Genomic DNA, 27,701 nt, shown 5'->3' on the forward strand with positions numbered 1-27,701 from the left:
ACCAGATGAAAATAAGCCTATCTGGATGCATGCAGAGGAGAGGGAAGAATGCAAAGTAAGACTGTTGTTGTAAATATTTTTTGGAGCTTATATTTGTTTAGGTTTCAAATCAGATATTTTTTTCAACTATTCCTTTGTTCTAGGGAAAGCAAAAAGATGGCACATCTTTTGGAGAGTATGGGGGCTGGTACAAAGCTTGCAAAGTTGATAGGTGAGTAACTCCTTCACAGGACAAACAACTCTTTAATACTCACTGTCTCAGATTAAAGCTTTTTTAAAAATGGAACCAAAGCAACTCCTTGGTTAGGACTATAAAAGTGAAAGTACTAAACATTCCAGGCTCAAAATTGGTTTTCAGGAATACAGCAGCACTTTTCATGTCCTGAGGCTGGTTAGATCCAGTGACATGAAATTGCCCCATTTGTGTTCTAGGCAGTCCTTCAGGTGGCAGCGTGGGTCACCTTTCCCTCTGTTCCACTCCCTGGCACATCTGCCCTCCCTGCCCCTGCAGGATTATAGTTGAAATTTTGTTTTGGTTTGGTTTTTTTTCTCGAATTTTGTTCCATTACTGCAGCTTTTTTAACATGTAGGTGGTGCAGTGTATGAAAAAACCTGCAACTAGTACTGATAGTCAGTGAAAATTTTTGGTTTATTGAGTATTTTAATGCTCATGTTCAACAAAAACCAGAGCCCTTTTACTGTTAAAATCTCTTTTTTTCTCCATCCTGAGTTGTGTGTACAATACATTTTATTAGTTTGTTTTTCATATACTTGTTCATTCTAATGCATGAGAAGATCTTTTCTCTGTTGTTAGTGGAGCAAAACTTAACTCAAAAATACTATGATTGAGCTAATTTTGTGCCATTGAAACAAAAATGTCTTTTTTGTGAGACTTGTTAATGAAATGGGCAATTTTTTTGCTTTTGTTGTTCAAGCAAATTGGAATGCACAGAAACTGCAAATAGGTGTTAAGTAAAAGCTGATGAAAGCAGCTGTTAATTGCTTTTGTGACTAACACATGCTACATGTGGTCTCTCTAATAGTCTATGCATGAATAAGCTTTTTTTTTGGAAGCTGCACAATTATTCAGTTGGATACGCTCCTCTAGAGCTAAATTTTCACCTTGAGGTGCAGCTGAGGAGCACAAGGTATTGGCATTCCAGTTTCAGGGATGTTGGCTAGTCACAGAGACATTGATCCACTTTGAAAGGGGTCAGCAGGTTATTGTGTGTACATGAAGTACAGTTCAGTGCATTTCAAGCGAGAATAAATTATTACAAGATATGACAAACACTGTGTTAAGCTTTTATTAGTGAATTGAGAAGAGTTTAGTGTATGAATATATATTTAACATAGAGTTATTTTTCTTTTCTTTCAATAGTCCAACAGTAACAACTACTTTAAAGAACCTTGGGGCACTTTACAGACGACAGGGCAAATTTGAAGCTGCTGAAACATTAGAAGAGGCAGCAATGAGATCTCGTAAACAGGCAAGTATGAAAATTCACCTGAATGATCTTTCTGCATCGTGGTCATGCAGATTTTCAACTTGCTGTATGCAGAATATAGAAAATTTCAGTGCCTGGTCACCCTCTAATTTCAGACTGAGCTGGTGATAAACTGATACATCTTAACACTTGCAGTTTGGTTAATTGTTAGGGCAGTGGCACCATGTACTGGGGACATGATTCAAACTGGAGGTGAAATTATGTGGAAAATGAAAGAGCACAAAACATTGTGTTGGCCAGCAGTGCTCAATTAATTGGCTGCTTGTCCTGGGAAACAGACTGTAGCTGGGGGAAAATGGGGAGGTTCTGCTGGAAATCTCCTTTGCCAATCATGCTGTTCTATTTTTAATAAGGAGCTGTCAGAATTAAAAATGTTCAGTTGCTGCATACAACTGACTAACAGAAACCTTTTGTTACTTCTGTAAACTAATGAGATAGATATTACAGTTTCAGTGGGGACTTTATTTTAATGTACTCTCTTTGTGCTCTCAGATCTACTCTTCAAGTAACCCTTTCTCCCTTCTCTTAAAAGGTAGAAGAGAGTTTGGGTTTGTTGGGGGTTTGCTGGCTTTTTCTTTCTTTCCCTTTTGGATGGTTTGATGAGTGACACTTACAAGACACTTTTAAAAGTGTCTAAGACTGGACAAGAAAACTTGGGTTGTCGGTGTTAAAACAGAAAGCAAAGTAAGAAAATACAAGCATCATGAATGTTCAATTTTAATTTCCTTTTTTTAATATGAGAATAAATAAGACTTGTATTTTTTTTCTAGAAGCTTGCTGCTGACTGTTTATTTTTAAGGATACTTCAGAATTTCACTGTGCATCATATACCACCTCTTCCATTAAGCCATAATGTATGGCAGTGTACAAACCCCTAGACTTAGATGTGTAGGAGACAATGCTGTGTTGCAGCAGCATTTAACACTGCCTCTTTATTCTGGGTCATTCAAGTAATGCTCTTCACCTAGGGAAAAACAGTTACATGGGAACAAGAAACTGACATCTCCATGCCACTAAAACAACTTTCATGCTTATTGATGCACTTTTAAGAACTTTGGCATCCTTTTCACTTTCTGTGTTGTGGTTGGCTTTATGGATTTGCCACACACATCCCTGCTGCATTTGCTGCTAGTGCTGTACTGTGGAAGATGCAGAATATTTTGTAAAGTGTAAGGCATTCATCTGGGATCTCTTCTTGTCAGCAAATACTGGTTATGATATGAAGTAGGTTTATTATAAAGAAGAAAAAACTGAAAATAAATATGATTTGAGTTTTGGTATTTTCTAGTTTCTGTGTTAAAGATTTTGGCATTAGTGCAGGGTTTTCGTAGGAGGTACTTTAGATATTAAAAGGATTATTATATAATTGATACACAATATATATTTTAACACAAAGTAAATATATTGATCATATATTTAGTATGTTTATTTCAAGTTTCTATTCTATGTAATTTCTTTCTGAAAGAAAATTACATTAATGCCAAGCGTTCTATGTCAGTATTTATAAATAACACAACCTGTTTCTGAGGTACTAGAGGTTCAGACACCTCTCCAAAGGCAGGTGAAAATTGCACCATTTGATGGGTGGAAAATTTGAGAATTACATTGATGGTTCATGATCTATAAATTGCTTAAATATTGCCAGATCTATAAATTGCTTAATTTATAGATCTATAAATTGCTTAAATATTGCCAGATTGCTTCAGGTAAGTGACATGAACACCACAAGGCTTAGGCAAGTGATAAGAAAGGAAGAAAAGAAGGACAAGTCAGGAATTCTCAAGTTCACTTGATGCTGTGTTGATCCTTGCAATTTAGGAAGGGCAGCTCAGCTGCTCTCTGGAAGCAGAATCAGACTGATGGAATTGTGGGTTGGTTTTACTCCTTGCTCGGCGCAGCTGTCGTGTGTAAGTTGTAGCTTAACAGAGCTTGTAACAAGATAAAGCCTCTTCCCATTCTATCAAATTCTCAGGGTCTTGACAATGTTCACAAACAGAGAGTGGCCGAGGTGCTGAATGACCCTGAGAGCATGGAGAAGCGGCGCAGCAGGGAGAGCCTCAACGTGGACGTGGTAAAGTACGAGAGTGGCCCTGATGGCGGCGAGGAAGTGAGTATGAGCGTAGAGTGGAACGGGGTAAGTACAGTACACAGTTGGACAGAGTAGCCTAGAGCTCATCCCCTAACAGCTCACCAGCCTGCTGTGCTCTCAGGAGTTTCCTGCTTCATCTACCTCGTGGTTTTTAATTTTGCAGAAACAATTAAGAAATTAATAATAACATTTTGTCTATCATAATGCTAAAAAAACTCATCATATTCAAAAGTTTTAAGACATCCTTTCTGTTGCTGTCCTGAATGGTGATATTTCTGCAGGAATCCCAAGCAGTTGTATCTAAGGCCAAGTTGTGTAATGCTGATTGAGTGTCCTGGTTGTGGTCTGGTGTACAATTGCTTGTCAGTGGTTTGTTTTACTGGTAGAAAAATTCTTGCAATTAACTCACTTTTGCTTTTTTCCTTTTGGTGCCATATTTGCTTGTAATCTAAATGTTTATTTAAAAAATAATCCATCAGTTGGAATCACAAAAAACATTTGCTATGGAAAAATACTGAGTGTTAGCAGTTTCAGAGTAAATTAAAATGACCAGTCTAACACTAAAATAATTCTAATCTCCTCCTTACCCAGCTTGCTGGAGGAAGGAACACAGCTTTCCAAACTGCTGTACAGTCCATTTTAAGAGGCAGTGCCATCATATAATAATGTTATGGTGACTTCATTACTTTCCCATATTAAAATTTGTCTGGAGCCAGGGCTTGTTCCTATTTGTTTCCCATATATTGGCTTCACTCTGTTACACTGATTGTCATAAAGTAAAAACATATATATTTTTTATATATATATATATATATAATGTAATTACATGTGCATTTTTCTAACCATTGTTTTCCTTTAATTTGAAGGACAGTGCAAGCTTTCAGTTATTACCTGGCTTATGTAGTTTGCTTCTGTCACCAGCTTTCCCATGCTTTATCCCATTGCTGGCAATGGGATACATATTGCACTAACTCCCAGCTGCAGTTCTGCTGAAAATACTCTTAGATTATAAAAGTGGTGTTGCTTTTGCTGTGTGGGAGGGGAAGTAGCCTACTTTGCAATACTGAGTGTTCTGAAGCTTCATTTCTCTTACAATAGCAATCTTTTTCTCCCCATCTTTTTGTAAGCCACATGAGACAAAGCTTAGCATTCCAAAGCAACCTTGAGAAAACATGTAGTGCTTTAGTCTTAAAGGAGACTGTTCTTTCCATCTTTGCTTTTGTCTCTTTATTACTGTTTTCTTGGCATTTGTGTTCTCAGTGCCAAGACAGTCAATCAGCATCTATTGTGAATTAATACTGCATCATTAATAAAGCCAAAGTCAGGTTGAATAACTCTCTTTTTAATTCTCATTTTGCCCATTCAACATTAGAACTGTGTACTGTACTCCTCCCTTAATTTTCACTATACTTTGCATGACTGTATATTCTAAATGAATTAAACTTTTTTCTGCTTTAGACATTAATGCATGCAGGGTTTGGATGGAAAGGGCCTCCTGGGGAAAAGCAATAGACAGTATTTCTAGGTCAATATTTCTAGGTCTATCAAACTAAGTGATAAAATTTGCTTGTCTGAAAAATTAAATTTTGACATCTGAGGGTAAGCAAACTTCATTTTTAGTGTGCTGAAGTGGCATTGCTTCATTCTCATCTTTGTCATTTCTTTTTCCCCCCTCTTGAGAGAAGATATTTTGTATGACATGTTCTATGTGAAGTGGGCAACTCTCTCTCCCTCCCCCTGCAAGTGTTTCTATCTCACTGATGTTCTTTCCTCTTCTTTATATTGTGTAGTTTTTTTACCCTTCTGTGTTCCCTCCAGACAAAATACTCTGATTCATAAAGTGGTGTAGGATCTTTTATTTGTGTCTGCAGAACCTGAAGAGAGGCCTTTTCCATTTAAATTCTTTTGAAGTGGTCAAGCTGACTCTGAGAGAATAGGTGGAGTATGTAAAGGGACAAACTCAACAAAATTCTGTCAGAAGATGTAATTAAGGGCCTTCCATATGTAATGTAATCCATAATAAGCATTGTAGGCTTTGATGTAATATTTTACACTCTTACAAAAGAACTGAAATATCTATTGAAGTAAAAATCAGCCAGTAATGATTAAAACAGACACATTTCAGTGAGGTGTTATAGTGCATCTTTACATGTCACTTTTAAAGTTCATGCCTTAAAGTGAACAGAAGATACTTGAAAATGCAAGGAAGTACTTGTTCTTAAAAATGTAAGGTGGGAAGGCCCAGATTTGGATCTCTTACTATAAAAAATAACAGTGAGTACCTGTAATTGGCATTTTTTAACTGATCTGGCAGCCTACTGCAAGACAGATGAAAATCTTTGTGCTACTTATTATAATGTTTGTAGTGTGAGGAATTATCTTTTCATAACTCTAAGCCATATGCTTCAGAGAGACAGGCTTTTGGGCATGTAAGTGCACTTCCAGGTGTGAAGGGAAAACTATGGATTTCGTGCCACAGACAAGAGTTATTCTTGTTTAAATAAGTGCCAGAAGAGGGATGTTGTGGCAGACAAAGTACAGGAGATGGTGATGGTAAGCAGCAGTAATAAGGTGATTCTCGTTCTGAATGATGTAAAAATTGGCAATTAAACTTTGCCATAAAAACAGCTTGTGAGTTTGGTTTTTGTTTCCTCTGGAATCAGGAATGGATTTTTTTTTATCCTGAGCTCATATTTTAGAATGTTTTGTTAATCAAGAAGTCAGTGTTTAACTCTGGAGTTTGATATTTTAATTTTGATTTGAAGTACCCAAAAGCTTGTCTACTTGTTCCTACTTTTCTAGTTAGGTTTACTGTATAGAGTTATACTCCATACCTACCAAATTTGTCTTGCCTTTGGATCATTTTCACTACTCTAGGATTCCTGATTGCAACCACAGGAATAATTAGCCTTTTCACTGCTCTAATACTCCTAGCTGGAATTTAGATTCAGTTTATTCAATCCTGCAAAGCTGAAGTCTGTCTTCAAGTGTGAACAACATATGCAATTTAGTTTGAAACATAAATACTCAGTATGATTTAGATCTTCTGATCACTTGGTAGCAGGGCATTTTTCCATTTCCAAGGATATTTTTAATTACTATTCATTCCAGTTGCTATAGGCAAAGGCTCTCAAGACAGATATCATGAACCTATCAGTAATGGTCTTTGTACTTGTACAGAGTAAAAAAAGTGTTCAAGTTGAACCACAGTTTATTTTAAAGGTACATTGTTTCAGCTGCCCCTCACTGCATTAGGGACAGTAGAGAAAATTCCACTTGGATTATATATATAGACACAAACACAGATAAGTTCTAAAAATACTTGTGAAAGTGAACTGACCCAGGCCAGCTGGATTCTAGTTCCTTAAGGGAATGATGAGAATTTTGTCTGGAGGTTAGGTGAAGACCTCTTTCTTCTTGCACTTTTGTTTCAAGGAAAATTCTTGACAGAAGTTAAAGCTGAAATGAATGCACTTTGCTCTATTATTTTTTCTTTTTTTTTTTCCTTTTTTTTTGTGTTAATGTCAGCTGAAAAAAAATCCTTCTTTTTTGTTTATGAAATGTAATAGCAAAGCTATTTCTTGTTAAAGGTGTTTTGTATTTTATACAAATTCTAACTTGAATGCACAGCATCAGTCATGATCATTTGTCAGTCCCATCTGAGTGATGTAGGTGAAACTGCATAAAGATGATAACGATGTAGGTTCTGGTAACTGCAAGGGCCTGCACTTTGTACTTAAGGGCTGTCCAAATAGTGACTCTGGAAAAAAAAGGCTTTGAACATGACCTAGAAATACTGTAAACTAACTGTTCAAAATTGAAAACTGTTGAATTTTTCCCAACAGTTTCATTCAGTTTTTCTCTCTCCATTTCTGACAGGCCTAGATGCCTTTTGTGATTCTTATACTGTCTCCTGCATGACGGGCGTGCACCATCTTCAAGCTTTAACTTCTCTCTTCAGTACTGACTGCTGTGTTTTAGCAAACCCCTTAAGATTCTTGTCAGAGCTACACTTCCCTGTAAACTGGCCATTCCTTCAGTGCTGGTGTTGTTTTTTGGTTTTCTATTTCTGTACCTGTGTAGCTTTGCCAGATATGTATCTAGTCATACCAAATGTTATTACAACCATTTGCTGTGTAATACATTAGTAAAAAAAAAACCAAACAAGTAACAATGACCTTTATAAGTAGCTGTTCACTATGGAATAAAGGTAGTTAAAAGTATCACACATGGTATTATTGAAATGGCATGATGGTGATCTTTACAGGAGAAAAACCAAACCCGTACAAGTAAAGCATGTTCTCCAAGTGCTTTAAAATGTATTTAGAGACCTATTATATGGTTAACATCAATATGGAACTCTGGATGTCTTCACTTACAATTATTCTAAAGTAGCATTGCTGTTTAGTCTTTGTGTGAGATTTTGGCAATTATGCTTTTCTCTACTAATCTTGGTGTTCAGTGATTTGTGTATTTGTCTTTCTAACTTCTAATAAACTCACTCCAACTCAGGTGTCTGTCTTTGCTTAGTAGTACTTTTTTCTTTTTCAATTCTTCTTTCATAATCACATAGGTTTTCTGTGGAGTAGGAAGTGGTCATTTCTAATCTTACTAAACTGTTGGGGTTTTGTAAGAGCAAAAACATTTAAAAATAGAATTGTGGTCACTCTGGCTCAGCACAGCAGTGCAAAACATGAATGCAATATATGAAAAATTAATTTTATTATGGTTTGCTTCTTTGGTAAAAATTAAAAACGAAGCACAGGAATTTGACTATAAGTATTTCTGATCAGAAATATTTTTGTTTAAGGATTTTAGGGTTAATTAAACATGTTTGCAAGTAATGTAGATATGTAGAAAGAACAAAACATGTTTTTTTCTTAGACTGATGGAATGCTTTTGCTTGGGGCTTGTACTCTGTTAACCATGGTGTGCTCATATGAAATGGTGGTGGTGAATTGTTGGACTACTGTGGTGGGGCTTTATTAATGAAGAATTATGGCTTGGGCATGTCTTCACATTTAGAAATCTTTGTTGCACTTTGGAAGGAACCCTTTTGCTTTGGTAAAGTTGTAGCTGTATGGAATTACATATTTAGGTAAATGTATATAGTATAAGCATATATTAATAGCAATTAAAAAGTAATAATTCATCCCTGAGATGTTTTGAGGGCAGGCTTGGGGGAGGGCAGCAGCTCCTGCAGTTTCACATGTGTTCCATTTCTTTCAGGATGGCACTGGATCCCTAAAGCGCAGTGGCTCCTTTAGCAAGCTCCGAGCCTCACTTAGGCGCAGCAGTGAGAAGCTGGTTAGGAAACTGAAGGGAGGAAATGCCCGGGACAGTGAACCAAAGAACCCAGGGTAATTCCTTATCCACTCTTGGCTGTGCTCTGTCCCTTGCTCTGTGCCCCACTGGAGCCCAGGGGAGCTCCTAGGGCAGTGCTCCCTTCCCTGCTTAGCTAACTGCATAGACACAGCTATATCTTAAAGAAAAATAAAATAGGAAATAACCTCTTCAACTTCCATTGTAAGTTCTGTAACGTCTGAGGATTTCTATTTGCTTGTAAGAATTAACTCTATTAATTCTTTTTTTTTTTTTTGCTGCTTTACCTACGTGAAGATTAGAAAAGCTTCATAGAACTACTGATAAATGTTAGTTACCTGCAAAACTATTATTTTCACACAGCAGTGGAGAATAATAAATTTTACTGGTTTTTACAGTAAATCGTGAATACACTAAACCTGCAACTAACATCCTTGATATAGCTTAGTATCTTGATATATTCTTGATATAACTTTATATGTTGCTGTGAACATAAAGAGAATTACCAACTGCAGCCCCTCTTGGTTTCTGTTTTGGGAAGACTCAGATGTCAGAGAGCAGAGGAGAATGTTGAAAAACTTGAGCCTAGTTGTGCATCTTACTAACATTTTGGCTCCAATGAAATCTGGTAAAAATCCACATTTACTGAGTGTGACTGCTCACTCTTCCCAACTTGCCATATGATGATGAATTTGAATGTAATATTTCTAATAAATCCATAAAATCATTCATCACTTATTGGCTGCTGCAGAGAAGTTGAAATGTTAAAATGTACCTGCTGCTTTTCATAGTTCTGGGTGTTCCCCTCACCCCCAACATAATTGCAGTCAATTTTACAGGGCTTTTGTCCTTGTGGTGAAAAACTGGAAGTCATTCAGTTGACAGGAAACTGACAGTGTGAACTTGGGCTTTAAAACAGTCATATTGGAGAACTTGGGGTAGCTTCTGATGGAGCAGCTGAATCTGAGTAATGTAGATGATGATGATGATGATGGTATTACTTAAGACAGTGACCTGGAGGCAGGGTCTCACTGTGTTTCTGGAAGTGCTCCAGTGAAGTTCTGTTTTATTTTTTTTATGGCTGTAAAACATTAGGTACAGCAGCAGTACATGTAGAATTATCTTCCTTGCATATCTGTTTCAAATTCAGCCTGATCTGAATTTTGGAGTTGTTACTTAAAATTTCACTGCCAAACACTTGATGTTTAAGGCATTGAATAGAATTGAAGGCCAAAATTCCTTTGCATTTTTTGATCCATCATTAAGAACTATTTTCTGAGATAAGAGGTTGGGAATAAACTATGGAAAGCACGAGATTAGAAGAATGAAATGTGTAAATGTAAAATGCTTTAGGGAAAACAAACAAAGGCAAGCCAAAATAGAATAAAAGGGAGATTTCCTTCTTTCTCTTCAGTATTAGCAGATTTATACATTGGTTTTCTGTTTCTATTCAGTTCTGTCCAGAGTTCATACATCAAAGTTCAGGTATATTGTTGTATGAATAGATAGATTTCTCCATAGCTAAATTTGCATTTTCTCCTCATTTTTGTGAGATGTGGAAAGGCTTTCAGTTTCACAAAAGCCAGGAGGTTTATTCCTTATTCTCTGTAGTATTTATAGCTAGCTCTTTCTGCAGGTAAAGTAACTCCATGTTTATAGGTGTAGAAAGTGATGCTGACATAGAACTGAAGATATTTGGCTTTGCAGTGCCTGTGAGAACTCACTTGCCTTGTGACTGTCTGCACCTGAGTTGTGTTACCTGAGCAGAGTCCTCTCCCCAGGCTAACACGAGGTACACCCTGGGCTCTGCAGCACCAGATGAGATTGCCTCAGATAAAGGCATTAATGTGGAACAAAATTGAAAGCAAAGCAGTATCTTCCTTGCTTTCCCTTTCTGACAAAATCATCTTGTTTTTAGATGTCACCATAGTTCTCAAGGAATAATTTATTCTTAAAACTTACAATAAGTGTATTACATTGCCAGGCTTTTCTGTAGATAGGCACTTTCAGTATATAGAACAATAAATACTATAGTTTCTGTTCTTGTAATAATAGAGTTTTAGAATCCTGATTTATATTAGCTGGTTTTAATAACAAATGCAGAAATTTCTGGTATTAAACACCAGCTTTGTAGGTCATAAAGCATAGCTTACATATTGATATTCCAAGAAATCATTTTGATTTCATGTTATGAAGAAACTTTAGTGAATAGAATTTTTTTTCTTCTTCTGAATGTAGCAAAAGGCATATTCAGTTGTCACCATGCAGACCTTTGGGTTTTAGTGTGTTTGACAGCTGAATATTTCAATACAGACATAGCACACATATAAATCTTCTTGCTGTGAAGGCAGCCACTTTAGGCAGAACACTTCTGTGCCTCCCTCCTTACCAGTGCATTCCCTGCCTGTGTCTCAAGGAAGGCTTTATTTTGAACTTCATTTACACCTCTTGTTTATACTCTGCTTCTCTAAATAGCAATTGACAGTGCTGGTGTGAGCACTGAGGGAGAAATACTTGAATAACAATGACTCACAGGATGAAGGAAGAACTTAGTGTCCATGTTGTTACTTGATACAGAAGGTTGAAGAGAATGAAATGGAAAACTCATCAGGGAAATTGTTTCTTTACAATCCTGCAGATGCCTTTTTGACAAATAATTATCTTAAAACTGGTCTTTGAAACATGCAATACCTGAAGCAAGGTATCAGTTCTTTAGAGAATTCAGTTCTGTAATAATTTAACTTTGATTAGTTAGTGTTTTTTTTTTTCACATCAAAAATATTGACCACACAGCAGAACAGTTAAGATTTCTAATCTAAAAGGAAAAAAAAAAAACCCAAGCTTTCATTATTGCTGTTATTTATGCACCAAAAAAATGTCTGCATGTTCTTTGTGGAGTCATGTTTGTAACATGGAGGGAACTAAAAGTGCAATTGCCAGACTTAAAAGTGAATTAAACAAACCCAAACAAATAAAGGACAAACCCACAAACAAAGTAGTATCTCAGGTATTAATAATTTTTTTTAATTGGCACTTGAGCAAGAACCTAAAATACCCGTGTGAACTTTAACTGCTGGATTTTCTGTTTCCCTGGAATGTTTTCCATAAACCTTTGTGCTCTTTTGGAGAGTTTTCTGTAACATTTTGTTTGTTTTACAGATTAACTTCCTTTGACTTCCATATATAACCCCTGTTGTACCTGTTTCCTTGAATAAATGAGAGGTGTACACCATGCATGAGTCCTTGCTTTGTTGTTGCTAACACTCATGTCAAATATTGTAAATTCTGTGCTTCTGGCTTTGGAAACACCCAGATTTAGTGCTGGGAGAACCAGCCAGGCTGTGTTGTGTGGAAGCTGCTGCCTCATGTTTTGGTTCATTGTCCTGCTCAGCTTTTGCTTTACCAAAGCATTTCAAACTTGTGCTTTGACTGTGAGCAGTGTTGCTTCAGTAGGAAGGAAATCTGGTTAATACCTAATGTGATCTGTATGGATAAACCTTTCCATGTTACTGGAAGGCATTGGAAAGTTTGCTTTAGCCAGTTGTCCCAAGCTGCAGGCAGCACTGCAGGGTTGGGGCTCACTGGCTTGTGACCAGTTCATCAAATATGTATTCAAAGCCCTCATTTAGTTCTGAAATAGGTAAAGAGATGGAAAATCAGAGCAAAAGCAGAATATTCTGAGGAGTGGACAGGCACTGGTTTAAAGGACATCAGACATCTCATGATAGGAATCCTAGGGCTGATCATGAATTTCATGATGCAAAAACTTGAAAATACTTTTTGTTAAATTTTGTGTATATTTGAGAAATACAGGTAAATTATTTACCTACAAATTAATCCTCATTTGAAACAGCAGCAGATAGTGCAGTTAATGCAGTGATATTTTGACTGTATTAGCTCCTGGGTAGGTGATGAATTTTTTCCCCTTTTCCATTGCTTTCCATACTGTATTCCAGGGTGCTTGTTACCACTGCTTGGAGTGTTGTAAAGCCAAAAGCACAACCAAAGTTAACAGCAGCAACCCATCTTATTTCCTTTCACTTTGAAATACTTAAAACATTTTACAATGCTTTAAAAAATTTATTTTGAAGACTTGGCTAAATGAGGCAGAAAGTACCAAAACTAACTTCTGTTGTAGCTTTTTCATGGTAAATGCTGCCTACACCACAAACTCGTTTTTCAGATGTTTTTTCCTAAACTGTTTGAATGTTTTGGTGCTTTTATAAGAAGCCACACAAAATTGAAACTGATAATTAATGTGTAAGTCACATTACATTGTAAGTCACTATATTAACTTGATGTGCCTTAAAAATTGAGATTTTGAGTTAAATCAGTTGCCTGAAATGTTTAAGCTCCCAGGAGCTTGTAATTTTGGGGGGGTTTATATGTAATTAGAAGTGAGTGCAAATATGTTTGAACTTCTGTAGTTGTTACCTTAAAGGCTGTGCCTCAGATCAGTTTTGAGGCATTGTTCCAACTCCCTTCACTGTGCATTGCTCGTTGTTGTACTTGTGTTTTTAGAGCTGTAGTTTTCAGCCACTCCCTTCGCTGTGCATTGCTCGTTGTATTTGTGTTTTTAGAGCTGTAGTTTTCAGCCATTCTGATCAGTTTATCCTTGCATGTTCACTGTCCTGGTTGCAGCATGAAGCGTGCCAGTTCTCTGAATGTTCTTAACATGGGTGGCAAGGCTACTGAAGATCATTTTCAAGTAAGAAGCCCTACAATACTCTTACAAAAATAAATACTGTTAGTAGGGTTTGGGATAAAAAGAGTGTGATAAATAATAACCCAACAACCTTGCAGTGATTGTAAGATACTACTTCAGTAAGGTGTTTGAAGGCTGTGCTTAAGGCATCATTCTCTGACACTTATGTAAATTATGATTAATTTTAAGAAAGGGTTCAAGTCTAGCCAGGAAAGAGCATTGGCTGGTATGATACCAAGCAGTCTCTGGCTTTGGACTTCTATTACAGTGGATATAAAACTTATGGAATATTACATTCTTGTAAAAGCAACTTAAAATGCAAGAACTGTTAAAGCCCAATATTTTCAGTATTTTTTAAACTCAGCCCATTTATTGTAAAGAGCCCTGTCATTGTAATTGCTGTATGTTACCAGGTGCCCTTAAACACTTCAGTTGTTTCTGAGGTGGCACAGGAGCAGTCTCAAAAGTTTGTCTGATCTATGTTGTGCTTCTGCTAATATAAAAACTTATTTTGCTTAACTGTTCATGGTGTGCCCAAGTGCTACTCCTCACTGCCTGTTTTTACCTAACAAATCACTGTTTAAATTGTCAAATGAGTGAGCAATGTTCTTCTAAACACTGCTGTGTGTTTTACTAACACAGTAACTGCTACTAATTTTAGGAAGATAAAATTGCTTCTCTACTAACAAAACGGTAGGTGAGGATCTTCATCACCATCTCCTAAAGTAGCAGCAGGAAGGCCCCAGCTGTGGCTCTTGTTGTGCTCCCCAGTGGAGTAAAGGTGGTGGAGCTGTGTGATCCTGATGAATGTGCTGCAGAGTTCTCTGTGGTTGGAAGTGTGAGCAAAACTTTGCTCAGGGTGAGGTTCAGCCAAAACCAGTCCAGGGTAAAGCACAATTCTCTGCAGCAGCAGTGCCAAGGGTGTCAAAGAGCCATAGTAAAATCAGTTCTTTCTTCTTGTGAACTTTTGTGGTCCCTCCGCTATCCCATACCCATGGCAATTCCCATAAATGGGCTCTTGCATTTCTGGGAAGGCTTAGGCTGGATTGTAAGGGTGCTTATGCTTTATAGTATTGTTAGTTAAAAATTGGGGGAAAAGATGTTTATTGGACTCTGGAAAGCATCCCCCTATCCAGCATGAATGGTTCTCAGTAGTTCCCTAAGTTTGTTCCCATTTGTTAAAACTGGTACTTTGTTTGTTTGCTTGAACTATCTGGACATCTGCTTAATTTCTTTGTTTGTTTTTTTCCCCTTCATGCAGGAACGAAATAATTGTCTGACAGACTCGCGAGCTCTGAGTGTCAGTCATTCTGATCTGGCACACTGAGAGCTGGGACAGAAGCTAGCTAATATTCCTTGTGAATAAAGAAGCACTGAGACCTTCAAAGCTTTGGTTCCTCATCCTTGTCCATAGGAACACCTAGTTTGTAGATGTTGTTGGTTTTTTTCCAATGGACTGCTGTTTTTACTTTTTAAATAGGGACAGTTTTAAACACAGCATTAATGAGTGTTTTCTTCTAAGGGAAAACTGTAGATAGGTATTGCTCATTGCACTGCCCCCGTTCATGCTACTTACATAAATTCCTTTAATAGATCTGACTATTACAGCAGCCAAAAAAAAAAAAAAGAGTAAGAAGACAAACACATTCAGTGTGTACCAAAATGCAATGATGTTGGAAAATATGAGCAAACTGTGTGGCAGTATATCCATACAGTGCTGGAATGAGAAATTGATAAATTTATGTACATTACTGTAGAAATTCCAGTTCAGCATTCTGTAGTGGTGGAGTTTGCCCTTGCACCGCTGATTCTTGTAACGGTAGAAGCCTTGGCTAGCAAAACAGCACTTAGACATGACTGACTTAACCACTAGACTGAGCTATTAAATCTTACAGAAGTGATGGCCGGGGTGAGTTACATTTAGATAGAATAAATAGCAACACCTCTGACCATAACTTCTGATATTATAAGTCTTAGGGCACAATAGTCAATGGATATAGGATGGTTTGTGTACATCAGGAGAAATGGAAAAAAAAACTTTACTTTGTGTGATTGAAGAATACAAGTTTTGGACTGCAACTGTCCCAGAGCAGCTGCTGCTGCTTTCAGGGGAGCATCGAGCCTCAGGTTGACTTTCTTGCTTGTCCACTGGAATTCACAATCCCATTCTCTGTTTGCTGAAAGTGCCCAACATTTCCTTATGCTGATCCCAAATCCTGCCTTTTTCCACACCAGCTGGTGACAGCAGAAGCAGGCACTGCACGCCAGGATGTCACACTGTGGAGTGGCTGCTCTGCAAGGACCACTCCCTGCTAAGGGCCCTCATGGAAGTACTCAGAGGCTGTAAGTGACCTGTGTGACCACATATCCATGTTATAGGTCAATATATATATGCTGTCTGTATACAGGACTGCTGCTGGAACAAGTATGTATGTATGTTTTAAGGATTTTATAGACCTTAGGATTTCCTTTTGCTTTTCTGTAAAGCATGTAATTTTGTTCATCTTTTGTAAAAATTCCTATTTGTGTGAAGCTGGATAAGAAAGTAAAAAAAAAACAAGCAGTGTGTGTAAAAATGTATTTGTGGTCATAGTTGTGAGTTGGAAAATGTTGAACAAAATTAACTTTGGGAAAAGCTGGAAAATTCATTCAGAGTCAGCACCAACTGAAGAAGTTAAAATATAGGAACATAGGAAAGTTGGAGTATTTGAACAGGCTGTGAAAAGTAATTAGAATTAGTACTTAGTAGGAGTTTTTGACTGGGTTTGCACCTGGTTTTAAGTTGGTAACAATAACTGATGCAGAAGTTGTCTGTGTAATGCACTTAACAATGTTTACCAGGAGGTACCGTCTGAGCATCTCTGCAAAGGAAGCTGTGCATGGTGCACCTGCTTTAGAGACAGTGTAGGAATGGTGAGAGACAATGCTGCTAATAATTTTGTAGAAGTTTTAGCACATAGTGCAATTCCTTAATGAACTCGAGCAGGAACAGGTTGTTGCTCATTTATCTTAACAATAGATACTCATATAATGTTGACTCTTGAGTTTTAATCTTTTTATTAAGAGCTTTTTATATTAAAAAAAATGTAATATATATACTTATTTTTCCCCCTAAAGTAAAGCGTGCTCTGTGCCCCTGCTGGCTAACTGGGCTCTCTGCACAGAGGCAGACTGAGCTGGCTTTGCTCAAAGAGCCGTGTCAGGCCAGGGGTGCCCATGTGCAGCCCCCCCTCCACTGGAGTCTGGCTTCCAAAAAAACCCCACAGAACTATTCAGACACAAAACTGTTTTGGTAGTAAGGAGTTACGTAAACTGAAAGATGTGATTCCCACATTCAGCTTTGAAACACAATGATTTTTTACAATCTCTCAAGCCCCCAGCCCTGTGTAAATAAGCAATAAATTATGTAACCATGCCAAATGACAATGTACAGTAAGTTTGAAAGTGCAAGACTGTGGTGAGGGAAATTTCCTGGTCAAGATCTTGCTGGTGGTGGCATTACTAATACTGTGCTTCTAAATGTTCTAATCCTTTATGTAGTATTTTAAAGTGTGATGGAAGGTTAAGTTGTTGAGCTAATGCATATTAAACAACTTTTATATTTAATAAGAGGTTCATTTTTTTTTCTGAGAAGAAACAAATTTCAAGACTTCTTCAGTCTATAATCCCTGAGAATAGTAGCCAAGTCCTTACTGTTAGGAGCCAGTGAGCTGTTAGCAGTTTGAGAGCTTTTAAAAAACACAAGCCAAATCAAAGTCAACATTCCCTGTGTTTGAAACATGGGCGAGTTACTGTCAGGACATGGTTTATGTACATTTGTATTTCAGACAGCCTTCTCAGTTCATTTTTATGCAAGATTTTCTTTCTGGATTTCCTTTTGTAAGGTTGTAGTTATAGCTAAGAATCGGCATAAAGAATATATCCAGAATATCCAGTTGTATAATTCTAGGATGTCTTCAGCACCAGATTAAATCAACAGCTCTGATGAAATAGAAAACTAGAAAAGACCTTCAGAATTGACAGACATCTTGCTAGGAAAACTGCAACCTTGGTAGTGCAGTTCTGTTTTTAATCTGGCATTTTTGTCCTTGACTAAAATTTTAAGGGTGAACTTGAATAAAAAGGTAATGAGGACTCCACATTGGGCCTCAGATTCTCCCACAAACAGTGGTGAGTCTGGGGTACAGCAGGATGGGGGATGAATTGTACATGGAATTGTTCCTGATAGAAAGGTACCTGTTGCCCTTCTGTCTCTGGCTGTGTGCTATATTGGCAATATTTGGTCTTGAGTTTAGATCTTACTGAATAGTCTTGTAAAACGAATTGTTTCATGATTTGCTCCTCTTCTGGAGGAGTAACTGACCTGTTGCTGTGGTGTGCCTGCACTTACACAATGCAAAAGGAGTCAGTTATCTACATTTAGTACTTACAGTAAATGACACCTTCATCCCCCAAGCACTCCTGAATTAGTAAATTAAAATGGTTATGAGCTTGAGAAGTATTTGTACTTAAATTGTATAATTCAAATCCAGAGATTTTGCAGATGATATGATTCTGTTGTAAATATCTAATAAAAGGTGTGTGCAGTGCTGCATTGACAGTTGTGTTTACAGGCGTTGATAGTTGGTTTTTGTTATGTAGGTCATAGTTGATGATAGTTGGTTTTTGTTATGTAGGTCACATGTTGTGTCTGAAGGCTGCCAAGAGAGTGGCATTTTTGGTCATGTTAGTCTGTTCTGAGAGAATAAATGTTAACAGATGTGATGCTGACAAGTTTAGTTTCATTGTCATGGATTTACAGAAGTACACAGGGGGGGTGTGTGTGTAAATATTTAGAATTGAGGAGTATCAAACATCTGCATTGGATTGTTTTTTTCCCCTAAAACCATTCACAATTGTGCCAGTACCCTGAATAGTTAAGGTCAGTTGTTAAAAACCTGAAACAACAAAGCAAGAAGCCAAACAGTGTGTGGAGGTCTGGTAGAGGTCCAAAGGCCCACGCTGGGAGGGTGCTTGTGCTCACAGTGAAGTTGCAACACTTCCTTGGTTACATCTGCTTGTAAATGAGAAATATTTAGGGAACCATAGTTTCTCAAGTGTTATTTAACATTTCTTTTCAAAGTGTAGAAGAATATTAAGTAGTCTTGCAGGATAAAGACTTAATACATTCTAGACTGTAAATCTTCTTTGTAAAAACTACTTCCATTTTTTTCCCTTGTATAGAATACAAATCTCAGTTGTGAAACCCAAAGATGAATAAAGCTCTATAAAGGGAAGGTTCTTAATTTGCTTTTATTAAAAACTTAAGCACATTTCAGCACATTTGACACAAGGCTTCAACAGCTGCTGTGGTGGGTTCCTGTGAGGGTTTGCAGCCCCAAAGCTGCCCTTGGGTCAGGTAGACATCCTGGGCTGTGCTGGGGGTGGGACTGAGGGAGCGGGCTGGAGCTGGAGTGATTGAGTGTTGGCTGTGAGCCTCAGTGGGGCTCAGCTGCATTTGAGATTGCAGGGTTTGTGTGTGCTTGTGAGGCAGGAGACAAACAGTAATGTACTCTGCCTCAGCTGGAGAGAAATAACCAACAAACCAACGGGGTAATGACACAACACTTGAGCAGGCAAAATGTTATTTCTGTTTGTTGGTAAAAATGTTTTTCACCAGGTAAACTAGAACTTTGATTGCAGACCCATCTGTGACTTATAACGCTTCAGGGCTGTTCCAGCAAGCATTTGCAAGTTGCAAAAAAGAGTGATCAAAATACCCCTGACTCATATTTTGATCAAAATATCAAAAGATGACTGAGCCTTTGGGGGTTTCACACAGTTCTGGACATTGCTCACAGCAAGGCAAACTCCTGGGATTGGAGCCCAGCATTTGATGTGGCTCTTTGTACATGAAAATGCAGGTAGGGTTTGATGACTCCGTGAATCAGCTGCATCTCTGTGTGGCTGCCTTTCCCAGTCACACAATGGGATGATCACTGCCTTGGCTGCAGTTCCAGCCCAGATGCACAGGGCAGGAACAAAAGAGGACTGGAGTGTCACCTGTGCTGCATTAGTTGACCTTTATTGAAGTTGTTAGGGAGGAGGCACAGAAGGAGTAAGGGTTTTAGGGAAGAGGTGGCCCTGCTTGTCACTTTTTCCTTAGAGGACACAAAGGTTTCTAAGCTTCATGGTTAGATTTTATTAAAAGAAGCTGTGTTCCAAATACAGAGAATTAAGACATTTTAGAAAAATGATTTAGACACAGCTTGTGCTATTTGCACAAGGGCCCCTGAGACATCTGAAGGGGTTACAGAGGGCACTGGAAGCAACTCATCCTTTCTGCTTGCTTACAATCTCTCTCCTTCAGCTTCAAGCTGTGCCTGTTCTCCTCTGGAACTTCCCCAGGCAGTCACTCAGGGTCTCTTTTCCTTGAGTCACACTCAGTTGTCCCTTGAGAAATCTGCCACAGTTCAGCTGAGGCAGTTTACAGCCAGACAAAGCTTTCAGCTACCCAGCTGCATGCTTCCACATGGAAAGAGGATGAATGTCCTGAAGGAGTGTGACTGGGGACAGGCAGAGGAGGCAGCTTTTCACAAACACAGGGTTCCTGGCCAAAAGAGACCTGAGCAATGTCACCCCATAGAAACATGTGGAGTTCCTGTTGGGGCCAGCAGCAGGAGGAGGGGAAAGGTGAGAGCTTGATGAGTGTGTGATACAAATGAGCATCACTCACTGATGGGAGCAGGCACCCACACAACAGAGGCCTCTGGACAGTGTAACTCCACCTGGCTTGCTTTCACATGGAACAGAGCAAAGGAAAAATTCAGCCATAGGAAGAGTGGATGCCATGGCAGTGAGCTGCGGACAGCAGAAAAATGAGACAAATAGCACAAAGACAGGAAGAAAGCCCATGTGATGTTGTAACTGAACAACAAAAATCACCTCAGAAGAGCAATAGCAGCTGACTGGATGAAAAGAGCTGAAGGTGCCCTTCAGGATCATGGCTGAGCTGAGAGCCCAGCAGCAGGGACACAGGACATGAGAGGCAGCAATCCAGCAGCCCATGAAGAATGCTGATTTAGCAAAACACAGAGCAGGGCAGAGCATCAGGGAGAACACAGAGAGCTTGCCCTGAGGCTACACAGCTTCTGCAATGGGCAAAGAGAACAAGGGGATGGGGGATGTGGTTTGCTGTCCTTCAAATAAAAGAGACTAAAGAGGCTTTTGCTATGAAGGGAAGGGACTAGAAAGCAGGAAAATAATGGAAATGAACCATTAAAACATTTTAAGGAGTGCTGTGAAGCTAGATACACTCATCTAGTACAAAGGCAGTGCAATATTAATTCTTAGAGTAATATGTTAAAGTACCTTTATGGGATTATTTTCTTTAAAATCTTAATAACAAATGGTTTTAAAATAGGACAGCTGCTTTGTGACAAAGAATGGCTATCTTAATTGGCAGCATGAGACCCAGAACCACCAGCAGGCAACATAAAGTGGTTGAATTTCAAGGCCTGTTGGGTCTGGAAACAGGGTACAAAACTACAATAAATGCTGTTTCTAGATGAGCATGCTACTAAAATAAAATTAGACATCAGATCTCCCCCATCGTGGGGATTGCTACATCCCACTCCACTGTGCAGCCTCCACCTGCCCACAGCTTCCCTTTCCTTCAGAACCTTCAGGATACTCATCTCACAAGGAAAAGCTGAATATCCAAGAGTAAAAAGATCACCTTGCACAAAGCAGACAAGGCTAAATGTAGCCATACCATTGTTCATGTACCTCACCATCAGTTTCTCTCATCTAGGAACAATTGCATTTCACCAGTAATTCTCCTGAAGCAAAGTCCTGGTACATTTTTGGAGCAGGAGGCTTTACTATGCAAAAGTGTTACTTTATTCCTTTTACACCTTCCAGCTGTACTGTATAGTAGCAAAAGGATGGAGGGAGATGGGGAGCAAAAACAACACTTAAAGTCCTCCTGCTGCCAGCTCCGGGTGCTGCCGCTGCAGGGGAGTGGCCGGGCAGCCACAGCCGCCGGGCCATCAGCCTCATCAGCAGCTGGTTGGACCAGGTTATTCCAAGGGCTGGAGTGACTCTGCTGCCCACTACCCTGGAAGGGAAGCATTACACATTTCTGCATGCATGGATTTCATAGGAAATACTTTCTATTGGAACAAAACTGCGCTAGAAGGCATCATTTACTGTTTCTCTAACATATATTGAAAACTATGGGTCTTTGAAGACAGAGGTGACAGGGTTTACCCACAAAACTCAGGTTCTCCTCGTGGCAAGGAAACAGCTGGAGAAGTGATTCTATACAGAACAGCTGTGATTCTTTCAACTACAGCTAGGGGGAATACCTGCCTCCATCTGGACAGGCCTCTCTTGCAACAGGGAAACCACACGAGAAAAGTGGTTGAACTTTTAATATTTGAAGTGTGTAACTGTTGGCCTTGGATTCCATTTGCAGGTATGTTTAGAGATGTTGGGTGCATATGTGTGATTTTCAACTCAAGGTTTAAAACCATTTTTTTTCCTGGAAAAAGCGCAATTTCTTCAGTAAAATAAATACAAGATGACCAGGCAAAAATAATAATTGAACCTCATCCTTGTTCTGTGTCAGTTCCAGAATCTGAAGGACAAAGTGAACTTCTCACAAACACTCATTTATGTAGCACCCAACTTATGCAGTAAATCAAGGTTATAGCTAGGATTCAAACAACAAATACATACATTTGAATCCTGTTATATCTTGGTGTTAGAAGATATTATTTTGGGACTTTTCTTAGCTCACTAACAAAGCCAGCTGCTAGGGTTTGGCTGCTGTATTTTTTAAGCAGACAGGAGGTATATGCAGTTACATCAGAGAAAGATGCAGAAACACTCTCGTGTCAGCAGGTACTCAGGCCATTAACTCCAGGGAATTTTTCCTGCTAACTTGTGATCAGGGATTACAACATAAATGTGTAAGACAGTTTCTTCCCCTTCACAGCACGAGCTAGTGCTGATCTCCAGCAAATCCAGCATTGCTGGGTAAATGCCCCAGTGCTCCTCACATGATCTTGTAGCCTACCCTGGGGTGACAAAGATCAGAATGGTTCAGAGCTGCTGTGTTTGACATTGTCACTCTGTGTGGGTGACTCACCTGCAACTGCACTGAGCAGCTTCCGACTCGCTCACTGCATCCGTCACCTGAAGCACAAAAACAGATTTGCAGCTGACCTGGGTTCTGGGTTTGTATCCAGCAAGCAGGAGGGCAGGGAAGGGAACCAAGGCAAGAAAATCCAAGTTATCAGAGCATATATTAAGCCAAGTTAGAAAACACTTATTCTTTCAAGGCAAACTAAAATAGATTTGGGAATCACAAGCTGAGTTTATAGTGTTAGAACTACTTAACAAGGTACAGCTTACATTAATTAAATTACTACTAGATGGAGGCCTTATTTGTTAAAAAATAAACCCAAACCACAAACAAATCCCCCACATTCACAAAACTGTTCCAGTGCTGTAGCTGGAGATAAAAAGTACAAAAGCCCAGATCTCAAAAGTGCCCTGTTCTCAATGATTTCACTACCTTTGAAGCTTCTCAGTGGCCTGCCTGCACATTGACTTACCCCTTCCCCAGGCCACAGTGGAGTGTGACTGCTTCACCTCTGGCATTCAGATGCCCCTTTATATTGTGAGCAGACTAAGAGCAGTGTCTTGCCTTGTTCTCTCAAAAGAATACTCTTTGTGACCAGTATCATTGTAAGCTTGTTTTGGTCCAGCTCAAGTCAGTGCATGCACTTTAGTGCTTCAGTAATCTCAGCAATCACACAAAAGCGCTGAGTTCCACAGAAATGCAGCAAAGTCTCTGGTGCTTCACTGTCTCCTGAGATGTAACTGCCTGCAGAGCTCCCAGAGCAATCCTCCTGACAATGGCATTTGAAGCCAGTGATAAGAAAGAACTCTGTTATTTTGCTTTGATGCCCTCTGCAGTTGCTATACATATCTATTTCTGTCAGCTTTAGTGGACAACTTTTGAGAACATTAACTTTTGTCATATTGCAAAGGTTCCATATCATTGTCTCCTTATTGCAAGGGTTTCATACTTCCTTAATGCTTCTTGTAGGCAGCTCCTCTAAGCATTGCCTCTTCCTTCTTCACAAAACAGCCAACTGACTCCAATTCTCCTCCCAACCAACCCACTCTTTTATAGTACTCTTCTCATTGGCTACAGCTGTGGCCTGTTAAAGTCAGGCTTGTTCCTAATCTCTGTAATTGGCTCAGCTGCAACTCCTTAGGGGTAAGATTACTTTCTATACTACCTTTATTTTCTTATATTCTATCCCCCCTACTAACAGCCTATAAAAGTTTAAATAATAAACTTTGAGTAGTTAACATTTACTAAAGTACATCAGTTTAAGGAAGCTTCAGTTTCCATCAGTCATTAACAGTCAGCTACGGTGTAAATACAGCACCATGAAATCTGCATTTACACGGATTGTTCCATCGCCCTCCAGCCATTTATTAAACAGATAAGAAGCAATGGGATACCATACCTGGTTAATGCACACGATGGGAGTCCTGAACCTGGTGCTCAAGCTGTGCAGCTGAGCCCCAAAGGCCTGCAGGTATCGAGCCTTCAGGGCAGCGTCAGCCGGGCCAAACTCTGCGCGGAACAGCGCGGCCATGGAGTCGATGAGCACGAGGCGCGCCATGCCCCGCGCCAGCAGCAGGGACAGCCTCCTCGTCAGGCACTGCTGGAACATGTCCTGCCACACACACAGGGACAGTGACACGGGGCAAAGAACCCTGCTGGACATCAGGAGACTGAACTACACTGCAGCACGAGCTCAGGGAGTTCTGAATCATGAAGGCAGCTGGTGGATCTCTGAGTCTCACCAGTAACCACATCTGGTGGTTTTACTGAGGAAGAGACAAAACTGCAACCTGCATTTACCCGCAGCTCTGACTTCACTGATACTTTTAAATCTCAAAGGTGTAGTACTACACTCCTAAACGGTTCTGTTTTTATAGAGTTATTTAATGTTAAGGGGTTGGAATGGACCTTCAAAATCATCCAGTCCCAACCCCCTGCCCTGGGCAGGACACCTCCCACCAGACCAGGATGCTCAGAGCCACATCCAGCCTGGCCTTAAACACTGCCAGGGATGGGGCATCCACAGTTTCTCTGAGCAACCTCTTCCAGTATCTCAGCACCCTCACAGTAAAGAATTTCTTCCTAATGTCTAAATTTCCCCTCTTTCAGTTTGGACCCTTGCCCTGTCCACATGTCCTGACAGAGGGTCCCTCTCCAGCTCCCCTGCAGCTTCTTCAGACACTGGAAGGCTCCTATGAGGTCCCCATAGGAGGGACCTTTTATTCTCCAGGCTGAACAGCCCCAACTTTCTCAGCCTAGCTGGGGAAGGAGTGGCTCTCACTGAAACAATCAGGACATGACACTGTAATTAATTGCTGCTCTTCCACTAATGACCTTAACAGTAAAATACTGCCTCAAATCCATATTGATCAAGAGACTTAGAAACATTCTTTGTGCTATTACTTACCAGGTCTGCTGCCTGCTCAACAAAAATATTGTTTCCAAATCTGATCTTCTGTATGATTTCAGCTGGAACATCTGCACGCAGCTTATGCTGTTGGTCTATGAGCTGCTGCAAACGTTTGCTTGGGAAAACATCTTCTGTACAAATGTAGACAGCTCCTGTAGCCAAGGAAACCACAGGGCCCTTTCACACACAGTTTTCTTAACAGCACACAAATTACATCAGACATTCTGCATTTAAAAGCTACACATACAGACCTGGAAATTCATGTTTGTTTGGTTATTTTGTAACCATGTTGAATCAGTGATGAACAAAAATTCCACTTCTGTGACTCTCCTGCAGATGCCTGGTCCTTTCTTCAGCACCAGCTGGGACAAGTGGATTTTGTACTCTCCACTGGGTGACACTCACTGTGCACAGCTGAGGAGCACCTGATCACCCGCCCTTGGGATCAGGAGTATCACACTTTATCCAACCCACAGAGTGACACTGCACAGTCTGCCTGCTTCAGTCAGAAATCCAAAACACAGCACTATGAATTTCACGCTGAAAACCTGTGCTCACTTGTATTGAGACAACAGCTCCTAAGTAAAACTTTCTGGCCTTCTCAGCTACCATGCTTATTTAAGCTGACTGCCTTTTGCACAGTGCTGCTTTAATGCTGAAAGACAGAGATTTCTCTACCATGAATTCTGGGCTCACAGAGAAATCATCTGCTTTCTGAAAACCAGACCTGCCTTAAGCAGGAGGTCACTTGTCCTCTCCTTGGTTTACTTAAAAAGGGTGGACTGTCAATTTCTTCAGATTTCAGAGTCACTGGGGTTCTTCCAGATGCAGATTTGCATTTCTAGATAGATTGATGCTCCATTGATTAAATAATTGTATTTTGATCCATAGTTATTGCAACATTCAGGACACTGAAAACACAGTCACAAGTCCAACAAAACCCAAACAGAAATCAGCAATTTCATCAAATCTGTTACTCAGGCCAATAAATGTGTTATGCTGGTCATTGACAAAAAAAATACCAGCAAAAATCACCCAAACAGGAATAAAACTCACTAAAACCCCCCAACCTCAAAAAGAAAAAAATTTGATTCCTATGATCATAATCTGTCAGGCACCAAACCAGTTTGTTACCAAGAATCAGTAGCAAACATTATTTTCTAATCCAGAATTCTAATAAGGATATTAATTTGTTCAATTATATTCACATATTACTTATGAATATGGGCATATAAAATAAATTCAGCCAACACAACTGAACACAACTGACATTCCTAGAACAGCAGAAAGATATCCTGGAGGCAAAGGAGGCCTTTGTTTACTTTCAGCATTTCTTTGCTGCCAACCTCCTTGCCCTGAGAATTACAAATAAGACTAGCACTAAATTTAATGAAGTAACTGTTTAAAGAAATGTATTTCAACATCACCACTTATGAGAAGGGAAGTTTCCAATCAGTAAAAAAAATACAATGCAGGGATAAGAATAATACAGAGATAATTTTAAACCAGTAGCAAAATCTTCCACTGGTAGTGCAGAGTTCTGTGAGAGTTTCTAAGCATTGCTGTTCTCCTCAAGTTTCCTAAAGGATAAAACTCCTCATATTTAACCTAAGCTTTAAATGCTGTATTTCTCATGGGAGGCTCAACACAAGAGTGCCAGTAGGGTGTTGGGCACCTTGCTCTGTTCCTTGATTTCAACACAAACAGGAAGAAATGCTGGAGCATGGATAAAAATGTATTTAAACTATGTGCAGCAGTTAGCAGCAGCACACAAAGGAACAGAACAAAATATAATTGTTTCTGCTCTGATTAATGACATCATGTAATGTAAGTCATGGGCTACTCACAGCCCTTTAAGCAAGATCTCAGTTTGTACAGTCCATGATTTTTCCACATGGGTGGAGCTAGTTCAAGAAATTAGTAGGTTTCCCCACAAGGAGCCACTGAGCCAGATAAAGCCAGTGCTGTGTGGAAGGAGCAGCAAGGTCACAGGTAAAACACACCTAAGGCAGACTACCAGAATCCTCAGAAGTGACACAGGCTTCCTCCCTTCCTATGGCAGCAACAGTAAAAAAAAATAAAAATTGGGAGTTAGATTAATATGACAGAAGGGTAAAAAAACCATACTCAAATCAAAGAATAAACCTGCATACTTTGGTAAACCCAGGAAAATCACAGGTACAAAACAATGTTACCTTTCTTCAATTACATTTCCATCGATTTTACTCTGTAAATCAGTACAACTACTGATTTACAAAACAAATCATCAAAACAAATAATCTTTGAAATTTGAAATCCACAGCTAGGGAATGTGTACCATAGACCCAAGATGTTTGTAGAAAGTGATCTGCTGAGCTGTTCTGCTGACCTGAGGAGCCAATGAGCTCTCACGACAGCACCACTTCTCTTACATTGTTTGAGTCTGTTGAGTTGAACCCAGAGTGGCAGACAGGCAAACAACAGCCAACAGGAATTGTGAATTAAGTTAAGTTGTGCTGCAGGATGTGCACAGCTTTTCCCTCTGTAAACACCCATTA

The 27,701-nt window shown here is 39.3% G+C and overlaps 2 protein-coding genes across 11 annotated transcripts in view; one reads left to right on the top strand and one right to left on the bottom strand.

The window, feature by feature from the left end:
* Positions 1-18,904, top strand: part of KLC1 (kinesin light chain 1) — a 43,509-nt gene extending 24,605 nt beyond the window's left edge. Inside the window, exons 10-17 of one of the 9 annotated variants that reach the window (XM_031066232.1) lie at positions 6-55; positions 144-211; positions 1,382-1,490; positions 3,505-3,615; positions 8,827-8,957; positions 13,561-13,627; positions 14,886-18,265; positions 18,301-18,904. In XM_031066232.1, the coding sequence (XP_030922092.1) occupies positions 6-55; positions 144-211; positions 1,382-1,490; positions 3,505-3,615; positions 8,827-8,957; positions 13,561-13,627; positions 14,886-14,951 (602 nt within the window). In that variant the 3' untranslated portion in view covers positions 14,952-18,265; positions 18,301-18,904. Of the gene's footprint in view, positions 1-5; positions 56-143; positions 212-1,381; positions 1,491-3,480; positions 3,643-7,476; positions 8,110-8,826; positions 8,958-13,560; positions 13,628-14,885; positions 18,266-18,300 lie in introns of those variants that run through there. The other 8 variants (XM_031066230.1, XM_031066231.1, XM_005417906.2 and 5 more) reach the window with 8 other exon arrangements.
* The window catches only part of XRCC3 (X-ray repair cross complementing 3), a 12,185-nt gene continuing 3,381 nt past the window's right edge, over positions 18,898-27,701 (bottom strand). For both annotated transcript variants that reach the window (XM_005417911.2, XM_031066235.1), the window contains exons 5-8: positions 25,162-25,316; positions 24,154-24,366; positions 22,758-22,804; positions 18,898-21,722 (exon numbers count right to left, since the gene is read on the bottom strand). In XM_005417911.2, coding sequence (XP_005417968.1) covers positions 21,500-21,722; positions 22,758-22,804; positions 24,154-24,366; positions 25,162-25,316 — 638 coding nt within the window. In that variant the 3' untranslated portion in view covers positions 18,898-21,499. The remainder of the gene's footprint in view (positions 21,723-22,757; positions 22,805-24,153; positions 24,367-25,161; positions 25,317-27,701) is intronic.

The sequence above is a fragment of the Geospiza fortis genome, unplaced genomic scaffold, assembly GCF_000277835.1.
Source record: "Geospiza fortis unplaced genomic scaffold, GeoFor_1.0 scaffold23, whole genome shotgun sequence".
In the NCBI taxonomy this organism is placed as follows: Eukaryota; Metazoa; Chordata; class Aves; order Passeriformes; family Thraupidae; genus Geospiza; species Geospiza fortis.